Source organism: Plodia interpunctella, chromosome 14 (genome assembly GCF_027563975.2).
Source record: "Plodia interpunctella isolate USDA-ARS_2022_Savannah chromosome 14, ilPloInte3.2, whole genome shotgun sequence".
Classification (NCBI taxonomy): domain Eukaryota; kingdom Metazoa; phylum Arthropoda; class Insecta; order Lepidoptera; family Pyralidae; genus Plodia; species Plodia interpunctella.
Genome location: NC_071307.1, coordinates 8,242,568 through 8,269,018, shown reverse-complemented (window position 1 = coordinate 8,269,018; position 26,451 = coordinate 8,242,568). Strand labels below are relative to the sequence as shown.

The following is a 26,451-nucleotide window of genomic DNA, read 5'->3' as shown; positions in this document are numbered from 1 at the left end:
TGAGATTTCATACGAGAATACGAAAACATTGCAATGATACTTCACACACTGAAATGAGTAAGGATTATGATGGAACGAAACATACATAAATTATGAAAACCCACATAATAATTTTTGGAGTAGTGGCCAGTACTTACCTCATTACACAGATTAAATATCTATGATTACATTGTAATCAGAGTATAAGGTTGTGAGGACAAAGATTCACTTTTATCTTCGTTCATTAACCGATGTTAAAGATGGGTTTTGTTGCAATAACATTTGGAATATCTAATGGAGGACATGGTTTAGATTCCCGGTCCGGAGATGGAAAATGATCGAAGCACTGCACACGAGACTTAATGAACTTGAGTAGCAGTTCATTCGTTCTCCGAAGGAACTAATAATATTTTTTATGTCATAGTTCTGAAGACTGGGCTAAATCGCACACTAGCGCCAACATCATATGTTTATCAATTTCTTTTATTTATTAGCGTAGTATTCCAAAGCAATGAATTCGGAAGCTTGATTATATTAGAAAGTATTTAAGTTTTTTATTTGACACAAAGGAAACGGTGGCCATTGAAATTCTCATCGTAAATTGTGACTACAAATCTATAATATCTATAAAATAAAACATTGGAAATCTGTGAATACTTAAGGGTGCGTTTGTGAGTTTGTATGTTTGAAGTGGGTGATCTCCGAAATTACCGAACCTATTTGCATTAGAGAGGTACAATATCCAAGATTGCTATAAGCTATATTTGATCTCAATATTTCCACGGGAGCGAAGCCCCGGGAAACATCTAGTCTCTAATAAAACCTTTTTATTATTATTAAAGTCCCACTGCTGGGACTTAAATATAATCTTTAGTGTAGTAATAATCGCCTGTAGTATTTTTTAGTTTCCGCTATAAATTAAAAGAAATCGATAAAAATGGACACGTTAAGGAGGGCGCTCAAGGAACAACTGGGACGCTTTACAATCTGTAAAGTATAGGTGAGTCGGGAGCGCTACAGAGACAGACTATATCGTGATCTCGCTCACCGGTCCTGGGCAGCAGGTAGTTCTTGGGCGGGCGGCCGCGCTTGCGCTTGAGCAGCAGCTGGTGGCCCGCCGCGCCCGCCACGGCGCCGCTCGTCAGCACGCAGCCCTCCATGTCTGCCACGACAATTATTATTATTCCGATATTTTAATTAAATCTGACACGAGTGTGGATATGGGTTTTTCCGAGATGAAAGGTACTATTTCCTTCGCCATACTCTTGATTGTTAGAAAAATTCAAATTCAAAATTCTTTATTCAATATAAGATGATATACGTCACTTATTGACGTCCAAAGCGCAGATGAAGAAGCGGCGTAACAAACTTCACTGCGGCCTTTTCTCCAAAGACGTCAATTAACAAATATAGGTAGGTTTTAAATTCTCAATTAAAAAATCTAGATGTTTGGTTATGGATTTTAAATTTTTTAATTTAATGGGAATAAAAGTAGGGGCAGGTCGAAGAGGTGGATTGAGTGCGTCAGGCAGGATATGGCTAAAAAGGAAGTAACAGATCGGTTAACATCAAACAGAAGTGGAGGAGACTGACACGCTGTACCGACCGATACGATAGGCTTATGATGATGACTATTAATTATATATATGCGAAATTTGAAGAATATTTGTTGAGTAGATAACGCGAGAAGAGGGAACTAACAAACTTAATTTCGAATTAATAATATTAATTGGGATGTAATAATAACGAGCGGCCCATCCCGGCTTCGCTCTAGTAAAAACATAACAAATTATACCCCTAACCTTCCTCAGGAATCACACTATCTATTGATGAAAACCGCATGAAAATTAGTGAAGTATTTTTTGAATTTATCGCAAACAGACGCGGCAGAGGACTTTCGTCTTGTAATATGTCAGAAATCACACAATCAGAATCTCTATGTTTTTTAATCGGAACCCAGATTCCACTTTTCTACTTTTTCTCCGACAACTCATTGTCAACCATATCATTGAATGACACCAAATGGTTCTGCTTTCCAATGATAATTTGATCCGATGCTAACAGAAATAAGAATATTAATGTGGAAAATAAAATGATTGGCGATACTGTACTCACCAAGCGACGTCTTCGGCGGCCGTCCCCTCTTCTTCTTGATCTTGGGCGTCAGCGGCAACGGCGTCTTCCTCGGCCTCCCCCGCCCCCTGCGAGGGGGGTCCAGCAGGTCCGCCTGGGAGAACTCGTTCTTCACCGAGTCCAGGGTGGAGTTCAACACCGTGGGCGCGGTCCTGGGGGGCAGCATGACGTCACCGCTGGGGGTGAACACCAAATGTCCGGACTCCCTGTGCGTGGTCCGCACCATGCCGGACATAACTTCCGAACTGTTTTCGCGTTTTTGTCCAGTTGTTTCGTTTGCCATATCCACAGTTGGGTCCTCCTGGAATATGAGAGTTGTGGGTGAATTAATAGGTACTATTAATTTTTATAAATATGTTTCTTGTTAAAGGTTGAGCGAGGTGTATAACTAATCTTCTTGAATTTTCCATAATTAACTTTTAGGTTGGATTAGTTATTGTTCAAATTGTTATGAGTAAACTATTATGCGTAAGATTAACTTTTAGATTGGGTTAGGTTAATTGCATGGGCAAGAGCTAGTATTATATATGCCAAAGTAAGTTTGTTTGTTCTTTACCTCTTCACGCTCTATCTACTCAGATAAAATAAATATATTAATTTTATCTATGACTCAGCCAATCTTCTTGAAATATTGCATACATATAGTTTGAAGTATGGAAAAGGACATAGCGTACCTTTCATCCCGTAAAAATAACCGTTCCCTCGAGAAACTAACGCCGTCGTAGCCGCGGGCAACAGCTGGTTTATTATGGTTTTACCCAAGCGAAGCCGGTACTGGCAGCTAGTTAAGTATAATCAAATCGCTTTTCTAACACTAATGACACGACTTATTAGCATTACGAAGATGGTATCATTGTCAAACTTCATTTTTTTTATTATTATTCACGAAAAAACGTGAGTCTTAGTATAAATATAATCTTTAAACATATGTATAATTTCTATTTACTTTCTCGTGTGAATCTAATTTGGTCGAAGCCCCGTTAGACGTCACACTTATATTTGGTGTTTTATTGACTGATTATATTATACTTCGTGACGTCAATGGCATCTTGTGGATATTCAAGGAAATTATTGTGATTATTATATTTTATTTATTTTATTAGTGGCTAGTGTTAAAGGCGCTAATTAAAAAGAACTGGCAAAGTGAGAGTTATTTTCGCGATTTCGAGATTATATACTGTAAAATTCAAGCCTAGCATAAGCTTGAATAGATTGATAGGTTGACCGGTTGTAAAATGTTGTTTTCATGTAACCTTTGGCTCTATACTGTCATCATGGTTTACTTACCCACAACAGGAAGAATTAAGAATTCTGAAGTGCTTCCTAAGCTTCAGAATATCACCTGGTGCGAAATGCCTCCTTAGAACTGTGTATTATCTCTCTACCGAGAGATGAAGACAGAAGTGCTACCTTCTCGCGGATCTTAGTTGAATGGAGGAGAGAGAGAGAGAGAGACAAAGCTAGTGTTACCCTCTCGCAGATCTTGGTGTGTACGCGCAGCTTGTCGGAGCGGGCGAAGGACCGGCCGCAGCCGCCGCACGTAAAAGGCCGTTCGCCCGTGTGCGTCAGCTTGTGGCGCGACAGGTGAGACGAGCGCTGGAACCTGAACAACGAACATTGTTCAAGTCACAGACCAAGAAAACTATAGACGATGGACGCGTGCAACCAAATGAGATAGATTTCTATACAAATTACCGCAACTATCCGGCTACTTTCATACAAAGTGACGACCTCGGTGGCGCAGTACTTGCCTCTGAACCGAAAGGTCCCGGGTTCGATCATGATGGAAAATGATCTTTTTCTGATTGGGTCTTGGATGTTTATCTATATATGTATTTGTTATAAAATATAGTATCGTTGAGTTAGTATCCCATAACACAAGTCTCGAACTTACTTTGGGGCTAGCTCAATCTATGTCATTTGTCCTAATATATTATAATATATATTGTAATGAAATAAAAATAATACCTGAGATCACACACGTCGCAAACATGAGGCCTGCCCTCCATAGAGTCGTTGGCAGCTGAATCAGATACTGAACCGCTCGAGTCTGTTTCCTCATCGTCGTCCATGTTGGATTTGTTGCCGGCTTTCTCTGCAAATATTGTTGTTTTGTCAGTAAATTGTCTGTCGCCTGAGCGTGCTCCCGCGAAGCCCGAAAATTTTTGAAGATTCGGCTGTGTGTTCACAATCTTCCTGACGTCAACCCTCTTTGGGAACGATATTGTTGCCTATTAGCTGCCAATGCTATATGAGAGGATAATTGGTTCTATTCTGGGGCAGGACCAAACTTATTGTGAGTATTGTGAGTAAATTATCCGAAATCATGTGAAATGTCTAAAGTAGCTTAAATTCCTAAATCTGACATCAATGTTATTAGCAATAACATAGTCGAAAAGAAATAAAGAAGTTAAATATTTCATTGAATTCATTGGGCAAGAGTTTTGGAAATTTTATAACAGTTTTATTTTTTCAAGGAATAATCTTTTATTATACTTTTTAAAATAAGCCACAAGAAGCCCAGCATTGGACTTTTTGTGGCTGAGATGATGATAAATCTTTTATAAAAAGAAAAATCAATCTTAGTGAGTTCGAGTAGCCGAACGTAGCCAAGTTAGGTATTAACTGCTTGGTAAATAACACAAATAGCCGTGACCACTGACCATCGGAATCATCATTGTCGTTGTTGGAAGGTTTCTGCAGGACTGCAAGCTGCACCACTTTTATGCCCCCAGTTTTGTGCTCGGAATCCTTGTCGTTTGGGGCGCCTGCAGATAAACACATTAATGAAAAACTTTCAGAACATCAGTCATGTTCTAATTTATCAAAGCAACAAACTACTGGCATTTCGGATCGACCACTGCTGAGAAGAAATGCCGAAAGAAACTCATTTAAATAGTGTTGGTCCCTATCATGACAGAATCTTATCAAAAATATCTCTCATAAAAAAACATATGAACAACGCCTTTCAAAAATACCATAAGCGTACAAAATTCTAAAACGCACTATCTCATAAATCTCAATGTTTTTTTAAAGGTTCAACGACCGATATACGATAAAAATACTAAACCTATGTGCGGCAACTGGGCCAGTGAAAGGGTCTGAGAACCAAATACAAAACAATTTAATTTTATTACATTAATCACAGTTGATTCAAAAACTTGTGTTTAAAATGAAATTTTGTCTATTTTTTCTTATCGCATTATTTAAACATTAAAATTCAATTTTGTTTTTACTTCGTATTACCTACACGATGGTTTTTAATGTGTAATTATATATTTTCTCAGTTCCGTAATGGAAAGGAGATTTTGTATTGTGATACCGAATCTATATAGAATCTTTAGATTAGACTTTACGTTTCAAAACTATGTGCCAAGTCATCAATGTATTGTTAAATTTTTTAATACATTTTTATACAACAAAGGAGGCTCTAAAAACTAATGTCTTAATTACAATTGTTTTTTTTTCATATTATGAATTTACGCCATAGAAATAGTTATTTCTTTCGAAAATCATTTGCGCATAACGGAAGAATTTAAGAGCTCATTTTTCCTAACTTCAGACGTCACAAACAAAGCGTTATATTATACAAAAGAAATACGCATATCTATGAATTTATTTATTTTTAGTGAAGCTACTTTAATGAAAGTCATAAACTGTATTGTCATGCAAAATACATAAGTTGGCAAACGGCGAGGTTTCGTTCAGAATCGATTACCAGGCTTTTTCTAAACACCTCTTCCTTTGAATATTTTGCTTTTATATTTTCCTAATTTAAAACAAGCAATATCTAATATGTTTGTTAGTTATCTAACCATTTCTGACATTAGCTGGAATACAAACTATTTTGGAGTGCGGATTTCCTCAAATTACTTTATTTTCATCTGAAGAAAGTTTTAAAATTATAACGCCAAAAATACCAAGTGTAATTTACGTATATTTTGCAATATGTTTTCACAATGTATTTTGTTTAAAATGATGTCAAGATTTATTGTTACCTTTTTATTATCTAAACAACAGGGTATAAAACACCTGAGGGCGTTAGGTTTCGAACGTGGTAACATCACAGAAATTGTAACGAAAGGGAAATGAAATATTCACGAACAATATCATAAGACTGGAAGGTCAATATTTATTGACATAAGCCCCCCAACGCGCACCGCTCAATCGATTAACCAATTAAATAAAATTATACGGCTATAAAAGTTATTCCTACTCATTCTCCGAACATGACCTTTTTCTGTGCAACATGATACTACAAAACTCGTCTTTGTACTTACATCCTACGGCTACTCAATAATAAGCGTTTACAGAACACCACCTGAACAAAAACATTGATATCAGGTAATATAAACCTTACGCAATAACGGACAAATTTAAAACAATCACATTTTTATTACAGTCGGCAAGAAAAGAAAGAAAAATTCCCTTTGTTCGCGCGTATTTACAAAAACTTGATGTTTTTTTCTGCTTGTAATAATAAATGAATGCTGCATTGAAACAATGATCGCAGAGTTAAATAAACCGGACCAGTCGTTGTTTTATGGACAAGTATTTTAACGAGTCTAAAATTATCGACTGACAGCATAAATATATAGGACGTCTATTATAATGTACATATTATGGTCAACTTAGTTGCGGACCGTGAGTAGATCTACCTAGCAGTAGAACCACAGTAATTGAGAATTGGCAAAAGTTACCATTTAAAAAAAAATCTAAAAAAGTATTTCATGACACTGATTTATTTATGGTTGAAGTATTTCCGGGGCCTCGTTCATAAAAAAAATCGGGGTAAAACGTGCCCTAAAACGTTCACAGTAAAATTTACGCATTAGATTTGTTAATAAAACAAATTGAATATTCAGAATCATTATTCAGTTTGTTATAATATGGAAATATACATTTGACGAGAACTGTACCTCGGATATGGTGATTGCGATCGCCGAGAAAGGAAATTATGGTGAATTATCTACGTCTTGAGCGTCTATTGTACAGCATATAAGTGTTTCGCTGGTAATATTTTATTCACGAGTTGTTTTATGTGTTTCGATGTGGTATTTGTCTAAGTTTATTTTGTATTTATATAGGGACAATAAGTTTTTTGCAAAACTCTCTCTCAAATGAGCGTATTTCCAGTTTCTTCCTCAACTGTTGAGCGACGGAGCCCAGGGTCTTGTCAGTGATGAAAGACTGTATATATGTATAATTATTTTTCTATCGTAACTCACAAATGTAGAGCCCAGCCTATTCAGTACTCACTAAATACGTTTTTTTACAAAGACCGAAATATTCTTCAATGAAAAGGATTATATTCACGTCAAAACAATGCGAATGGCACGCCACCGCATATTCATGACTCCTCATAAATAGATTGCTTTGCTTCAGTAAAAAAAAAATTAAAAACAAAAATAAATCGTGCTCCGGACTCACAATGAAAACCAGTAATTGGAATTGTATGAAGAATTCAACATTCTACATTTAAATCTTGCATATACAATGGCGGTCGACATTTTAATATATGAATATAAATGAATAATTTACAGTCTGCCGTACTGAACGCAAAAATAAAGGGAGCAGTAAAGATTTTGGGTTTTTCCTCTGATATGTTTTAAAGATAATGAAACGTTTTTATGAGGCAGAAGCAAGATGGCGGACAAAATTTCTAAAAAATTGAGTCTCGACCGTAGACAATTGTTGATTAAATTAGACAATACTTTTGTGAACCGCAAAGAGGTCAAGGCCCCGTGTTTACAGTGTCTTTTATTTTTTTTACTTTATAGTATATGTATAATTTTATGTAAAATCAACTAGACTAGTTAATTTTGGAAAAGTAAGAGATACATTAACTCACTGCTCATGTCTCGCTTTTCGATTATATTTAGTAATATTAAGTCTATGATCATATCTATTTATTTATTGAAATATACCTTTAGGCGGCTTGAATAAAATCTGACACCAGTTTTAATAATTAGCACACTCAAAAAGAATAGTTAGGTACTAGGAATCCTTTTTTTTTATGTTGTCACATTTATACGAATCCCCATGTTATTGTACCTATCATGTATGTTTTAAATTTAAAATATATAAGTATTTTCCTTCGACCATAATAATGAATATTTCATTGCCAATGGTTGAGACAAATACAGGTCGACTTTAAACTTTTATGTAGAATCCATTTTAAAGAATTATTGAAAACGTGTTCAGCGTAAAACTTGTGATATTTATATATTCATTTACATATTAAATGTAACAGAATCTAGTTATTTTTTATGATATAATTTTTTATATGTAATAAGAACATTTCATATATTATTTATTACGTTCAGTGACATCAATAGACGTTAAATTATGATGGTGGTAATAATATCGAAGCATATGTGACATTTATGTCTTTGAAGATAATTTATTTTCATGGATTTTATAAATAATGTTTTCCAATATTAATTTTCTTTCAAATACTAATGGAGCGAGCTATTATATTAATTTAACCAATACATTGTTAACCACTATACAAATTGGACTAATCTATAATACATAAAATACACTAATCAACAGTTGGCAAGTGGGTTTAATAAATATAATAATATTAAAATATAAAATTTTTACATGTGTTTAAAATAAAAAAATATATGTAAATATTTATGACTATATTAAAATTTGTTTTTATATTTAAAAAAATTCTAACGAATAATAGGGCGTTGTAATTATTTTTGTATTATATCAAAGATACTTTATAAAACATTTTGGAATTTTTTTCTCTTCCATTATTAATTACTAGCTTCTGCCAGTGGCTTCGCCCGTATCAATTTTCCACAAGAACAGGATTATTTTTGCGGGAGGAAAGGTATCCTGTCCTTCTCCGTATTTCAAACTAAATGTATGCAAAATTTCTAGAAGATTGGTTAACTAGATAAAGCATGAAGAGGTAACAAACTAAACTACTTTCACATTTAAAATATTAGTCTGGGTTACAAAAGTAAAATATACATTAAGATATGAAAACTGAACTAAACTATATATAGATATAGTTCTATACATTTGCAAACCAAATAAATGTATTTAATTGTGTCGCTTTAATATAAATAGCTACATTCCGTAATGATAAAAAGTACACCAATTGTATTACGGAGATCTTTTCGCAGCAACATAAAAAATGTTATAAATGTTTTGCAAAATATCTACTTATATACATAAATATTTTCAATCAATCATATGCCATTGTTACCTGTCGCACATTCAAATAAAAAACTTCAGGGTCAGAATACAATAACTGAGCCTATGCAGATACTAGTTGAAATTTCAGTATTTTATCGTATTTTATTTTTTTTATACTGCATAGTGAACATTTTTATTACACTTGAAATAAATCTTTGCATTTTATTTATTAAAAAAAAAGAATTTGATTATACAAAAACCAAAAGACAACAAGGCAATATACGTACCTATCTTTTCATATAAAAAAGTAATTACAAATAAAAAAACGGGACACTGACCTGGCGAAGTGATCTTATTGGGGCGCTCCCGGTCATCAGTCTTACTATCATCTTGGAAGCGAACGGTCATGGGTTTCTTCTTGACACGGAGTTTCTCGTCTTCGGGAGACAAGATGGAGACGCGCTTCTTGGGGCGATCGTCTTCTGGGTCACGTTTCACTTCAGGCATGGCCGATGCAGTCGATGTGGCCGCTGTCGCTGGTCAAAGATAGTAGTTGTGAATAGAAAGAAATGTGAGAAGATGCGATGGAATTATTTATATACATTAAAACACTACTTTGGTTGGATATCGAACAGTATGATTTTTTTCTCATATAAATTTGTATTTTTTGTAGTTTAAGAAAAATAATATTTCATAATATTTTAATTCATTCTAGTAAATGAAAATAATAATAATAAAAAAACAAGATTCGAAAAATTCAAACTGTAAAAGATTTCACGATTACATATTGACTAAACAAATTTAAAAAAATCCTGCTAATGGAACAAATTCTGAGAAACACGAACTGTAAAAAAAAATAAAAAAGAGCCCTTTCGTAATGATTGGGTTACGCTCTACCGGTGTGGTCAAAGGCAGGTAGAAAAGGTGCGTTAATAAATAATAAAAAAATATTTTTTCGTTAAGGCACGACATCGTAAAATATTGATTTAAAATATATCCAGAACAAAAATTATTTTTAACTTTTGAAATTGAAGCAAGTAATAAAAAATAAATACTATAATAATCAAAGTAACATCACTAATAAATAATCGAAGATGTAATTAATATACATATTGCTGTATTATGAAAATGACAAAAATATTTTGATTCAGTATTTTTGTCAAACAAACAGATATAATATTCGTGTTATTATCATCTGATTTTCTGTGACGTCATCCAAGTTAATATCAACAACGTAATCATATGATAATATATAATGAAAAAATAGGCTGCTATATAATATAACATCCTATTTTCTTATGTATTTTGCTATAACATATATATTATGTTAATATATTTATTCTGTTGTTTCCAACAGAATGCTATAGCATTCTGTTGGAAACTAGTTTTAAAAGGTAATGGCTATAACTGTATTTTTAATAAATAAAAAAAGTTATTGTTTGTCAACATACCATCGTGTTCAGTCTGTATGCTGGCGACCACTCTCTCACCCCTATTGGCAGCGTGCCGAGCCTCTTCCATCTCCCTGGCAGCAGCGGCCAGGATGTTGTTGACAGCCGTGTGTGTGCCCGGGGCATCTTCACGACGACGGCGGCGGATCTCCTCCGCGCGCATCATGGATTGCTGGTACATGTGGATCTAGAGGAGAAAAGTTCTTGCTGTTATGGTAAACTTGAAAAAAAAAAATATTGTCTGTGTACGAATGAATGAAAAATACTATTGCCAAGACTCGGTGCTATGATCACGAGTTGAGTTTATATTGGTGGGTGGGATGATTTTATGCCGAAAATTCTTATTCACGGAGAAATTAATTTACAGCGTACTGCACCAATCCGAAAATTCATATAGAAGCGAAATTCGGGGCGTAACTAGTACTATATACTGTGATTGTGTGATTCAAAGATTAAAGTCATTATGTTTTTGTATTTCGCTATGAACAGAAAATGAGCAGACATTTTATATATTGGGGTAGACAGAGCCGACTTAGGAAACTCTAAGACCTCGTTTAGTTGTATATTGAGCTCATAGCCCGGGAAGAGAAGGCTCATATGGTCGTCGTCGGTCCCACGCGTCAATGGTCTGACAAGTAGGAATCGACGACCGTGTATAGTCGAGACGAAAAAGTAGGAAAGTGGACGCTGGGCTCCGACGCTCAACGGCCGAGAGGCAATCGGGAAAATGCGTAGATAAGAGAGCCAGGGAAGCGAAGCAACTGGCACATTCTATATTACTCTTTCGCTCCCAGATTGATATAACTAAATACTTTTTTGAATACAGGCTGGATCAAATATTACCGCGTATACAAATAAAAGAAAAACTCTGTTTTAGTAACTACTAATCTGAAATTGAAACATATTACTACTAAAATTTAACCAAAATAGTATTATTTTTAGACAACCGTTCTACTGCCTGGCAAGGGCACGCAAGGCCCTCCTTTCCCCTCCAGATTTTACGATCTAATGATTTAATAGCCATGTGTATTTTTTCGAGTTCGTAAAAGTTCATCTTGAATTAGATTTTTTTACTCCTAAACGCTAATTTCAAGCTACTTTATAAAATTAGATATTGGAGTTTTCAAATATTAAACAATTTAATATTACATATTTAATTAAAAATAACAAGCAAATGTAAAATTATAATTAAAATGAACGTCTATAGGTGTAAAAAATGCACTTTCTCAATAGACATTGCGTATACTCATCTGTGTAGCCGTGTATTTGTGTTAATTAGGAAGGGTGAAGTTAGCTCCCTCCTCCATTTTCATAAACGTACACAGAAATACAATGTTTACATTACGCACATCTTTACACACGTCTTAGCGGGGGACTTTATGAATATAGAACACATTTTAATAATAATATGATCAAATAAAAGACGATATGACCTTGGTTGATTCCAACAATTCCAATGTTGTGATCAATAACAAGTTAGCAGATATTTAATTTAACGCGTTATTTTCGCCTATTTTAAAAAAACTGATTTGATGTCTGGTTCAAAACGAAAAGTTGCAACTTTTTTTATAAAACATGTTAAAATAATTCAAAATCCGAATAGAGTAAAAACGATTTGAAAGAAAAATACTTTAATATGGAATATGTAGTTTCTATACAACCTACAACATACAGTCTTCACAAATAAATGAACAAAATGCCACGCACAAAACAAAATTATTTTAAACTAGATGTTTCCCGGGGCTACGCTCCCGTGGGAATTTTGAGATAAAATATATACTATAGCAATCTTGGATAATGTACCTTTCTAATGGTGAAAGAATTTTTAAAATCGGTTCGGTAGTTTCGGAGATTACCCGGCTCAAACATACAAACTCACAAACGTTTACCTCCTTATAATAATAGTATAGTATAGATAATGTACTTAAAACTTAATTTGAGTAACTGTAACTTAAAATTAAGTATCAATTTTATCATCTTCGTAAAATGAAATGGATTTTCAATGTAATTTTTTAAATAGATTGCTAATCATTTTGCTAACAATTTTACATAACAGTGTAGATAGGTAAGGCGATAATATTAAAAAATATATGTGGCGTCATGAAAAATTAACTTATCACAATTATTATTATATTTTTTATTTTTATAGCTAAAGTTATCTCAATTCAATATTTATCTTGTATTTTCGTTTTGTTAATGTATTTGGTATTCGTGATAATTATTTTTTTGGTACCTACCTGCCTCGAGCGTAGACTATTCGATAAAAAATTATTTATAAAAAACAGAGCACATTATAAAATTTTTGTATAAAAAAAAAGAGAATAAAATTAATTTTCCATAACTTATCAATTACATTTGAGTATTAACTAAAAATAAATACGTCATCACACAGTGTACATAACACAACTTATATTTGAAAAAAAAAAAACAAAATGTCACCTTTATTTCATCACAAGCAAATACCAAACACAAGATTTTAATAGCTTAACAAAAACAAATGTGCGATATTTCACATGTACGCGATTAAAGTTTACATTAAAATATTTTAAGTGTTGGTACGAGTAATTTTATATGTGCTATTAAATACGCACTTCTCTGAATGCAGGGATGGAATACAAGGATATAAAATTGTATTTAATTAGCGTTATAATTATTTTTGAAAAAAAAAAACTAGCATTGCTATTTGCATAATCTTATTTATTTAAAACTTTATTGCATAAGATTAAAAAAGATTATGTTCACGGTGGACACTTAACGCCATATGGCATTCTCTACTTCTACATTTATATTTAATTTTATACTTTTTTATATATGTAAGTAGGCGTTGCTGGCGACGTACTTGTAGTTAAATCTAATAGGTTAAGTACGCTTTTCCGGTTACGTCATAATTCCATCTAAAGCTGTTATTAACTCTGCAAAGACGGAGACTGAGTTACGCTTCAAATTCACAATGTTACAAAGAATTTTTAATTTAGATTTTTCTGGAAACTACTGATTATACACAATGTTATTATTTTTGGTGCTAGCTGACCCTGAATAATGGATTTAGAATATTGCTTTTTTGAGTCTATATTACATTAAAAAATACATATAAATGATTTTCTTTAAATATATGAATATTTATGACCAAAAACCAAGATAAATCACTTTGTTCGAATGTATGCCATGTATACTTTGTATTAAACAATGCCGATATAGTTTAGCGATGTACCGTTCTTCTGGTTCCGGGTTCATTTACCGACACTGAGACATTATTTGTATAATGTCGATTGAATATATGTTCTAGACTAGAATATAGAAGTATACTTTTAAAACTAAATAGTTCTCAAATTAAAATCTATTTTGTTAAAACTTTGATCAACCAACTGGCGGGGATTGGAAGGGCGGGATTTTAGAACATTTCTGTCAATCTCATGTTGTATTTTTTAAATAAGTTTAAGTTTTACCCTCAATAGACGCTTTTCCTTTGGCTTTATGTATACAAACTTTTTAACTTGCAGCCTGTGAAGCTGTGAATCTTTTCAAACACTAATTACAACCGTGTGGGATGTATTAAAGAAATTAATTAAAGTTTCAAGGATGAATATTTTTAGTTGACATATTCTTGGCAAAGTACCTATTCGTGGCGGTAGATGGAATAGGTATCTGCTGGAATACATGAAGTGAATTCCAAAATTGGTTTCAAAAGCGTGATAAGATTTTTAGAAGGCCTCTAGTTTTCTGCTTTGATCTTTTGTTTAAAATTTAAATGTTCGTCTTCCACTATTTAAATTTTTATAAAGTTAATAGATCTATTTCGACCAAAGAAGAATTATTTATTTATGTTTTGCAAATAAAATATTTTTATTAAAAATAATACACTAAGCATGAGAGAAAAGTTCCGTCCGTATTAGTTTATGAACTCTAGTTTTTTTTTTAGTTCAATAATGGTTACAGCATACATTTTCCAATATTTATTGGAAGGTAATCCTTTTAGCGAGACATCAACACAGACAAATGCAAAAGACGTAAATAATAATGATAGTTCATGAGAAATAACCGAACGGAATGGGCAGAGAAAGTGCACATCGTCTGAGTCATGTCGTGTCGTGTCAAATTGTAAGGATCGTTACGTCGCATCTAGTTGTGTATTGCGATGTTCGTCATCTGCCTCTCTCATTTTGATTTTATACGGATATGGATTATCGCTTTATCTGTTACGGGGTAGACAGGGTCGCGAACCTCGAAGCCCGTATGGCTAGATAGGGAGAATTTTAATTGGCAACAGGAAATATTTAAACATGAAAAAATTTTATGCTCGATGTTATAAATAATTTTAAGTGGCCAATACTCACTTTTCTGTTTTGAGCGAGATGTAAAAAAAATTAGACCCCGAAATTTTTAAAATAATTGTAAACAAAAATATATTGTGTTAAAAAATATTTTTAAACAGGAAGAGACGGTAGACTTGCTGATGAGACATTTACCAAGATTCAATCTATGCTCATACTTAACAATACGATAAATTATGTAAAAAAAGTACACTAAAGAACTGTGCTTGACATAATTCATCTTAGTGTTAATCAAGTATTAAATGCGTAACAGACGCAATATAAATACAAACTGCGATACAGGTATTGATTAAACTACGCTTAAACTTTGCAGACATATATAAACGTTTCTATACGAATGATACACAGACAGATTTCCTGTACCTATTCTAGGTACAGTATACACCTAGTCGGAAACGTTGCGAACTTCAAACAGAGTTATCGATTATGCAGAGGGTGCGGGGCGCACGGTGGAAGCTATATTGCAAGTTTGTATGCATCATGAAATAAGATGGCGCGGGAGAACTAGATTCTGTCTTGATTTTAAAATTATACTTTTAATTTATATTGCGCAAAGGCGAATCGATCTAGAAGAATATTGTCGCTCAGTGGAACAATACATTGACTGGCTGGAAAAAAAGTTTTTTTTTTCTTTTGAATAATATAGATCTGTCAGATTGATTTGAAATGACAAACATGCTCATGGGAAAGTTTTTAAAATATGAAGTTTATTTAATAACCGTTAAACCGTTAAAATAAATTATATTATCAGAATGAGTTGCTGAAATAATTCTATGTAAAAATTATGAGTCATGGAGTTTCGTGAAATTAATTGTCCGATTTAAATGCATGTATGACGAAATAAACAGTAATACAAAATACATTTTAATCACATAACTAGTTTAAAATAAAAAATACTATCAATTTGCTCTTATATTTTTAAAATTATCTTTCAAACGAATCGGACAGGAACAATCATAGAATTCTCCAGCAGCATTTATGATGACATAGCTGTTTTTATTCAAGTCAGGTTTTGTAATGTTCAGAAAATAATGAGCTATAGACGGGGGTCTATAATCTCAATAAAAAAAATACATCAACCGAATAGACGAATGTAAGATTTATTTCTATCTACGCACCAGTACTGATAAAGAAATTAAGTATTTTTACATTTTTAATGAAGCTTTTATTTCACTTGCAATGTAACTATGTACGTATTTCGCTATGTCCATATGGCTCGGGTAGAATCTTGCAAATCAAGTTTGAAGCTTCAATCTTTAACTAATTTTGTACACGCGTTTAGTTTGGATTAACAATGCATTATAATATTAAGTGACGAAGATGACCGAAGGTGTACCCAGTCACGGCTCCAGACGTGGGAACTCCTCAGCGGTTTACTGCACGGACACGCTTTATTGTCACACACTGAATGCGTTAAGATCTCTCTGACAATAATAACAGCTTGTGTCAAAAATGTCATTAAACAAATTTACCTATTTGGAACAATTTTTTTAAGAAGATAGGTAGTTATACAATTGTAATACTACTACTGCATATATGTTTATCTGAGTCGACAATTTATTAACAACTTCTTTCATACGCAGATCTTTTTTTTATTTTTTATTGACCTATAACTATAACGTCGATATACTGATTTGCAGCCTTTGCTTTAATACAACACTGGTTGTAAATTCTAATATCATACTAGAAATGTTATCACTTTCCGGTAGTTAGGTAGATGAAGAAAAAAAGTATGTAAAACTGCATTAGAAATTATGTTGTCTTGAATGCGACATAGAGAAGGCTAACCGCTATGATTGGCACTCCTAATTCATTAATAATTAATTTAGCACGAAGTAGAAGGGTGTAATATAACTTGAGCACAAATTAAAATACAAAATCGATCAACAAAATAAGCTCTTTACTCAACAGACATAGAAAAGTTTTTTTTTTAAAGTTATTTTTGCCACAAACTTTTATTGCCGTCATAGAGAACTTGAACAAAAAATGTCACACAAGAGAAATGTCCCTAGTCTGGAGCCAATCCTGGGTGTACCATCTGGTTATACTTATAATAATACATTGTCATAGAAACGGAAGCGAAGTGGAAATTTTTAACTATGTAAGACAAGCGAAAGTAGGTGCAATTTAACTTGCAAGATTTGATTACAGACAGACAAACATTGGGACAGGTGAAACTAAAACAAAACCTTGTAAAAATGTGACAAAAACGAAACAAGCAGTGCCTTATACTTGGTTTTAAGTGTTATATTAACACTATCTCATTGGGTACCTACATTAATTGAATAATTAAACCATAATTACATGCTAATCTTATAAATGCGAAAGTCTGTCTGAATATTTGTCCACTTTCACGTCTAAACCACTGGGCCGATTTTGATTAAATTTGGCAAGCGTAACCTAAGCTACTTTTTTTTTCAAAAACAAACTCCCAAATGACTATTATGAGGGGCGCTTTCGTAGAGAAATACACGCGGGCGAAGCCGCGGGCAAAAGCTAGTAGCATATAAGTGTTTAATTTTAATAGTGGAAAATTTTATACCAAATATTTTATTTATTATAATCAAAATTTAATTTTACACCAATCGGCTCTTTCAAGCCTAAAAAGCCATTGTGCCAACATTGTTGTGGCATGTGAGAATTAAAAAAATAATACTTTAGATATGGATTAATTCGCAAAAAGTTAATGTATAATTAAGTTCTGAAGCAATAAAGGGAACCCCCTTTTAGAGGGGGAATATGAGAATAATGAAATTATTTCAACAACAAATTCTTAGAAAAGAATGAGTCAAAATTACAAAAACACGGTTATGTTTACACAATGATAAACTATGTCTCGTGAGGCGCACCATATTTAACATTAGCTAATAAATTAATCTTTTTTCGTCCCAAATAAGATTTCGATAGTCCAAAGTATAAAAAAAAAAAAACGAAATGAAGGCCTCTACGCGGTCTCCAGTGCGTTGACGTCCGTCGACGGATCAAATGCCATTTCATGTCAACGCTGAAAAACTTGTATGGAACCGACATACGTCAATACCTATAGGAAACAACGGAACCGCAACGTGCATCGTCATTGGAATGGAGCAGAACGTAACAATCGAGCCAGGCTCGTACTCGTATAACTAAGCGATGGCTGATGATGATACGTGAATTCGTGAACGTTCAGGCAGTCAGTGTTCACCTATTTTATGGACTTCTTCCAGTAAAGACTAGTTCTGGATTCGAATCACACGACTACTTGTTGCCAAGATCACTTCTAAGTTAGTCCTTTTCTGATTTTGACCACTTCTTTCTTGATGCAGAATTTCAAAAATAACATATTTATGTAAATATTCATTTTTGACAATTTAACTTACAGTTGGTTAAATTATTTGAAAAAATAAATAAAAGCTGAATAATAATAAGTCGTTGGCATGATAGGAACAATACTGTTGTGTGACTGTCATGCAGTCTGTGGCTCACCTGGTCGTATACTAACTACCCATCGCTCCACAATATTCAGGGCCTAAACGTAGGTAATAAGTCTTCAGTGTGGCCACATACTGGACGGAAACCATATAATAGCCATTCCGATTCGTCAAAATCCAATACTGTCAGGTGTATACACATACCCTAAACCCTTGGCAATATTTCCTTCATCATTCAGGTATTGGAGTTCATTGGAAATTTCGTCGTCATCACATACGTGATAAACTTTGGAACTACCTGGTATATCACTATCCTTCTCATTTTCGTGTTGTATTTAAGGCTGTGATGCTAAGAAGCCCAGGGTCAGCGCAAAAACAAATTTACAATTATCAAGATTGGGCTGTGATTTTACAACCGACCGCAAGCGACGACGTTCACCCATCTTGACAATGTATTGTTGCCTAACTGCTGCCAAAGCTGTGTTTATGATATGGAGTGCTCCTAATCTGGGGCGGAACGACAAGCCTGGTATACCAATCAGTTCCAGAGTTTAGCACGTTCAAACAAACACTATTCGTCTTGATCATTTCACTATTTTAATATGCAATGTATGAGACATTTATAGCCCTTTTAACATTTCATAAAGTATCTGTATGTAAATGTTTGACAAAAATCATAAAAGTTCAATAAGTGTACCTATTGAATTTTTGTCTTTTTCTTGATTCTGGATCTCAAAGCCACGATAATAAGAGCGGAATTACAATGAATTGGGCGGTTGACGTACTGTACTATTTATACATGCATCCAACCTCTATTAAATGTAAAAATTTATGTTATTTCAAATGTAGTTTGTCTAGAGTAGTATTCATATCACATACATATTTTTAACATGACTGACAGAACATCATCACATCAATATACACAAAGGGGATCATCATCATACACAAAGGGGATGTAAAACAAAAAAATCACGTTGATGCAGCCACTAGCAAAAGCTAGTTATAAATTTGTTCATAAGATAACATTTAAAACTCCAGAAAATTGATAAGGAATTTTTTACATATATTTGTAATGCATTGACTCATTACATATTGTACAGAAGGTTAAATTAATTAAATATTAAATTAATTATATATAATTAATTATATTAGAGTCAATGCATTACAAATATATGTAAAAAATTCCTTATCAATTTTCTGGAGTTTTAAATGATATATATATATATATATATAAATTTAAGAAAAAATCTCATATGATTTTATTAATAGTAAATTCAAAGGAAAATAATTAAAATTTATCAGAATTTTGGAGAATTTTGGATCTATTATTAGAGTGAGATACATATTAAAATGATTCGAGATACATATTAAATCTCATATGATTTTATTAATAGTAAATTCAAAGGAACATAATTAAAATTTATCAGAATTTTGGAGAATTTTGGATCTATTATTAGAGTGAGATACATATTAAAACTACCTACAAGTTATTTGTGAACATATATTATGGCCTGTGCTGTAGGCGGCTGCAGGTAGGGGTTCAGAAATAGTTAAGGAATAAGGGGATTTGTAAAATATTTCAGGTCTAAAAAAGTATTCTTATACTACCAAAGTCCTAAACATTACCAATTTTTCAGATACATTTTCAACATTTAACACTGGCAACTAGAGTTAAATATCTTTCAAATATTAAAAATAGTAAAGAGACTTGATACATGCCAAAATTAAAATAAAAGAAAAAATAAGGTTTTTGAAGTAAAACCTTAACAAAAAAAAGCACTCACCTGTTTCAGCCTTTCTACATCTGTCCGTGCTGGGGGATATGTTGTCTGTTGTGGTGTGACTGTGGGTTGATTGTATGTTGGGTACTCCAAGTTGACGTTCAACATCTGAGCGGCATTATCACGGGCTTCGTAGGCCAGCCCCCTAATCTCTAGTTCTGACGCTGTGTGCATGAGTGACTGCAAATCCAGTTCTTGTACATCTACTGAACCCTTGTACATAAACTCCACTAGGAGGTTGATCTCCGAGAACGGGATCCCTTTTAGGATCACAACTGGGTGCTGGCATGGGTTGTCCCTATTAGAAAAATGAAAAGGAATGTAATAAATGGTGTAAATTAATTTAGTAATAACTTCAGAAATATATTGGTTTAATCAACATTCTTGGAAAAAATATTTTATGATTTACACTACCTACCTGTTTAGATATTGATAAATAACCAATTTTCTAGAAACATTAGATAAATGTGATCAATTTTTAATATCAAAATCCATTATGCATGTAGCAAATTTTATTGACAAATTATAATTACAATTGACATGGTCACCAACTATTCATTTCTTACTGGCTGGCTGTTTACAATAGTACTTACACAGAATTATAAATAACTCAACACGAAAAATAATGATGTCATATTGGACAAATGGTTCAGATTTTATTTATGTAGGTAAGTGAGCAAAAAATTGTATGAAGAACAAAATACGGGCGGAAATGTTAAATTTTTAAAATATTTCGAATATGGAACAGTAGGGCTTACCTGAATATTTGTTCGAAGTAGGGGCTGCATGCTGACAGCACTAGTTTGTGTGCTTTGAGGGTACCGTCCCGGCAGGAGAGCGTCACGTCAGCGAGAGCCGATGACGAGTAGATCGTTGTGAACAGCTGGCTCAAGTTCTGCAGGTGGTTATTCCACTTCAAGTGGAACGTCTTATCGCTCGCCATCCCCTGCATCTGCACGATCACACACTTTTTCAAACACAAATCACAGCTCTTCCCGAATGTATGATGAATAATCGACAGAAAACCGTCTCTGCAGCGACCGCTACATAAAATTATAATTATTACAACTTATTTTTAGAACGATGCCCGTAAAAAACACTATACGTACGCGGTATGACAGTGTAATATATACGATAGGTACGTGCCGCCGACAAGATTTTAAGACGAATTTTATATAATATTTCTATTTTTCACTACTGTATTTTTGTAAATGCCGGTACGAATACCTTACCTCGTTTTCGAGTTTCCGACTTCCCAATTTTTCACAAATAACACCGAAACATTTCACAAAATTAAATACAATAATTATGTTACACAGAAAGCCGTGTCGTAAAAAACAGAGTGGGGCACGCCGTGAGCCCCCTCCTTGCCCCGGCCCCCTCGCACACAATCAATATACGGAATATGAGAGCGCGGCGCGCCCCCTCGCCCCCCGCATGCTTTATTATACCGTAATTAATATACAACTTTATTGTATTATAGACAGCGCACACACATTCTAAGCAAGAATGTATCTACCCATTATAATTTTTATAGGTAATGCTGCATTCTTTATAAACAATCTTGCTAATTTAAAAAAGAAATTTAATATTATAACGTAAACTACGCAGGTATATTTATAAAAACTAGTAGTTTGTAGGGAGGTACCATCGACTTCCTATACGAGAGTTCAATGAATTTCTGTCTACATTTCCTCATTGTATTATTCGAATAAGACTGACTGCATTTTTATGCAGTACCAATTGCAGTGTCAAGTTTAAAACAGTTTAAAATAAGTTATGCATCTTTATTTGTAAATGTAAAACTATTATATCCGTGTTTTGATTTTGAATTGTATATTGGTGTGTGTTTTTAATAACACAATCACATACTTAGTAACTTCATTTCATCTCTTTACAGTGACGCACACATACAAACCAAGAGAAATGTAGGCATAGTAAGTACCCGATACAGACATTGTAACGATTCTACACACATACATCTTTCCTTCCTCCTGTGCCTGCTGATCATTAGCATGTTTATGTACATAGGTACATACATAACTATTTAGAAACTCTTGTATTTTTAATAAAAATGTATGATGATGCCTGTTGTTGCATAGGAATATTGGAATATATTTTTTAAAAAATATTACAATTTTGTACCGTTGTAGAAGAATAATTTTCAAGTATAATAAAAGTACTTTATAAAAATATCTGTGTCTTATTACATGGAAACATCACAATTGCACTGACCTTGAAATATTATACAAATAGATATAGTAAACTACAACAACATAGTTCAAATCAATAATACATATTTAAAAATTATATTAAAACCCCCATGAAAAAGAGTGAAATCAGTTCATATAGATAATATATACATTTTTAACATAAGCAACACTAAAATTATTACAAAGCAAATACAAAGTCAAAATCATGGGAGGGTTAACTGTCAAACAGCTGTCCTTTTGTCGTTCTATTCATTCAAGTGAAGTTTGCAGTTAGTTAAATTTAGTATATTTTGTACAATCGTAGCTGTCATTATGACATAAGTCATATGTCAGCCGTTTAGTGTTGGCGATAAATCGATAATTCTGCGATCGATTGATGACCTTGAAAATAGCTGTTGAAAATAATTTTGAATAGGTATCGATAGTGCTATTGATAACTCTGCCCTGGTATAACTAAAACGCCGTTATTTGCCAAAGGCTTGTTTCGAGTAAAACGTCGAAAAGCGCGGTAAAAATTTAAATCGATGTCATTCATAAATGACAACACTTATTTAAAACTTGAAGGTACCAAAACATAGATCAAGTAAAATACTATCTAATCACTAACCTATTATTTTAGAAACACATTTTTTTAATAATAATAAAACGTTTTTTGCGTTTTAGTATATTATCTATGATACCAAAATCTTATGAGTCATCGACTAAAATGCCGCTTCGTAAAGAGTAACGGCTTTTTAGCGTTACTATTTCATTTAAAAAATATATTTATTAAAATGCTAAAAAAATCATGACTTCATGGTAACTTAAATGTCGTTATATCCCATAACGTTGTTTTAGTTACATAAAACTATACTTATGATACTAATTCATGTTAGGCTTTTGTGTGATTAACGGCATTTAACTGCTTTCAAGTCTGCTAAACTATGAATATATTTTAATTTGAAGATTAAATTCGGTTCATTGTTACGCTTAAACGCAGTTAAACTAATTACCTTCTAAATTAACGGCATTTAAGTGCAACAGTATAAAAAATATTGGAAGATAGTATTGATCAAATTGAATTTAAAGTTATCAAAATACAGGTTTGAAAATTGTTTTATCAATTCAAATTCCGCTGTTGTAAAGGGGTGTCTAATATTCTAATATTTAATTCGTTTGGGGGTGGTTCGCAGAGCGTTTCGACCGCTGCGGCTGTGCGGTCATTACAATCCGTATTTTTTTTTTGAGGAAGGAATCATTTCCAAAATCAATCATTCATCAGTGCTGGTAGATTTCCCAGACATCATGCGCTTAATGATATAATTCGTTATGGTAAGTGCAAATATTCCTTGTGTTCTGGAACCACCTGGACTAAGTCGCACGGATGGCAAGCGTCCCAATGGCTTGATTTTGGTTCTCTGGCAAAAGGGACGATGTTTGCTTTGGGACGCAACGTGTGTAAGTACGTTTGCTGCTTCTCATATCAGAGATTTCGTTCGTGAGGCGGGGTCAGCAGCGGACAATGCGGCTAAACAGAAACATGCTAAGTACCAATTACTAAAACCATACAACAACCATATTTTTTATTATATTTTTCCTGTTAGATTAATAAAATATTTGACGAAGCATGTGGCGGATATTTTAAATTGTATTTTGCAAAATAAATCATTATTATTAATTAATGAAATCAATCATTCATAACTACAGTACAGAGTAAATAATGTAAAGTCATATAGTAAAACTCATTCTTGTCTTTGTTAAAATTTGACAGTGCGACCGTAGCGGTCGAAACGCTCTGCGAATCACACTTGGGTGTAGCTGGGAAATCTCAGGTAGGTACTTCGGAACAATAATTGGCATCAACAGTATTTTTACGCTTGCGGAGGCCTTGTAGCTCGGGTGTAGTCTTTTTACAGCTGCAGGTATCGGTGAGACTCTATGTTGTTGGTTAATATTAAAGTTCTTCGTAAGATCATTTGATAATTTGGCTTACTAATTCTTACTCGACTTGAATTTGACATAACCTCACTCATTGGGCGGGTCTAAAGCGTTGATTGGTCGGACTAATGCGTTGTTCGGACACGCTCGACGCGCCGCGCAACGTCCCGTGAATCTTCCTCATAGTCCGGCCCTTGATCGAACATCACTCTGGACTGACGAAAGCTAACTTTACTTTTTTATTTTAAAAAAATTTTAATTATAACGGATGGCCATATTGAAACTTAAGAAGAATATTACATATTGACATCAAAATATGCGTTTGATTGTCAAAAGTACCATTTGACCGCCATCAGTCCCAAAATGTTGACAGTCTATATTATGCGATGTAGTGTACATAAGTTCCTCAAGATCAACATGCCAAACATTATGCGATGCTAAAATATACTTATATACTACACCCTTTTTTAGCGTCATCAGTCACATCTTCTATTAACAAGTTTACGTCAAAAAGATATTCCGCGGTGACTATCGATCGAACATCTATCAAGAATACAATATTTTAATCGTGTTTGACTACAAGGGAAACGCTTTACGGCAGTCGCTAACACTAATCACACAAGGTCACAAGCTCCCAGAGTATTATAGCAAACTAATGTTATTGTCATTAGACAGGATAAGTTTATTGTGCAATCTTCAAAACTGCTTAATTCCAGAAACCGAATAGCTACAAATGCCATTTTTAATTTTCTATATAATTTTAAGATTCCATGTGAACTGAAGGAAGCAAACTTATCCAGCCCGAGAGGGCGTCGCTGCTGTTGAATAAATTTGAAATCTTCAAAATAACTTCAGAAAGTTTCTATTTCTGGTCGTCAGATCAAATATCTTTGTCTCTATCTTATTCCACGAGCTGACAGTTCGTTATTGTACCTTAAATGGGCGTGGTTAGCAAATTTAATGGCGATTTGATTGGATGTTAGTTTGAGGTATGTTATTGCAAAATGGAGTGGAGGAATGAGTTAAGGACTGAGAATACGGGGTAAATTTTGAAGTGATAAAAGCTCATTACAAGATATCAATTTTTTTCTTTGCCATCTCTAAAATACATTTACTTCTCATGGAAACAGCCGAAATTCTGTAACAATAAAATAAATACTGTGTATATATGTAAATAAATATGTGTATATATGTATGTGTATTATTAAACACAAAAATAATATTTATTACTAGTTGTCCTATGTCACATATAGACCTCGAGAGTATTTTTTAGTCTTTTCCATCATAGCCTCTCCGTAACATCATAATAGAACGATATGAATATACCTATTTGAATACATATTACATGCATGGCAGGTATTTTATGAATATATAATATTATTAAACACCTAGCTAAAAAACTACTCACCTAAAGCGTCATCGTTGCGAAATTGGCGGGAGCAGACCCGAAGCAAGCGCTTGCGACTCACTAATTCGACCTCCGACCTCTCCGATGGTACCGCGCGCGAGATACGTTAACGACATTTTAGTGTATCACTGTGAGATAACGACACTGCAGTCTAACAGTGGCGGACAACACATTGTTTGAATATTTTCGAAAAGCCGCTATTGGCTTGTAACATACGAAAAGTCAAAACATTAGTAGTAAGCTATAAAGCCGTTATACGACGTTAATCACATTTAAGTCTAGCTTTTTCAATTAACGACGTTTTAACTTAACAATATAATACTGCTCTATTAGAAATAAAATAACAATAACACAGTTAAAGTATTTTTACCCCTTTATAGTGCAAAAAATGCAGTTAACGGCAATATTGACAAGCAACCTTATGATATTTTTTTTAAGAAAGGTATGAGTTATCCAACCTTAGCGGCTGTATAGACTCGCAAAGTTACTTAAAGGCATTTTAGCCTATTTGACAAGCAAAATATGTGTACATAACGGCAATTTTACAATTGTTATTTCCAAAACTAATCAAGCTATCGAAAAATCGCAAATACAGATCGAAAGAGCTTTTTTTTCTCATTTTCTTGCAAACCAAAATTAAAAATCGCCCTGATGTCAGATAACGGCATTTTAG

At 33.5% G+C, this 26,451-nt stretch overlaps 1 protein-coding gene across 2 annotated transcripts in view; it reads right to left on the bottom strand.

The window, feature by feature from the left end:
* The window catches only part of LOC128675125 (transcription activator GAGA-like), a 29,053-nt gene extending 7,233 nt beyond the window's left edge, over window positions 1-21,820 (bottom strand). Inside the window, exons 1-10 of one of the 2 annotated variants that reach the window (XM_053754284.1) lie at window positions 21,473-21,820; window positions 20,999-21,192; window positions 20,244-20,538; window positions 10,719-10,905; window positions 9,606-9,803; window positions 4,776-4,880; window positions 4,081-4,207; window positions 3,583-3,715; window positions 2,095-2,413; window positions 1,028-1,141 (exon numbers count right to left, since the gene is read on the bottom strand). In XM_053754284.1, the coding sequence (XP_053610259.1) occupies window positions 1,028-1,141; window positions 2,095-2,413; window positions 3,583-3,715; window positions 4,081-4,207; window positions 4,776-4,880; window positions 9,606-9,803; window positions 10,719-10,905; window positions 20,244-20,538; window positions 20,999-21,192 (1,672 nt within the window). In that variant the 5' untranslated portion in view covers window positions 21,473-21,820. The remainder of the gene's footprint in view (window positions 1-1,027; window positions 1,142-2,094; window positions 2,414-3,582; window positions 3,716-4,080; window positions 4,208-4,775; window positions 4,881-9,605; window positions 9,804-10,718; window positions 10,906-20,243; window positions 20,539-20,998; window positions 21,193-21,472) is intronic. The other variant, XM_053754285.2, reaches the window with a different exon arrangement.
* Window positions 21,821-26,451: the final 4,631 nt, after the last annotated feature.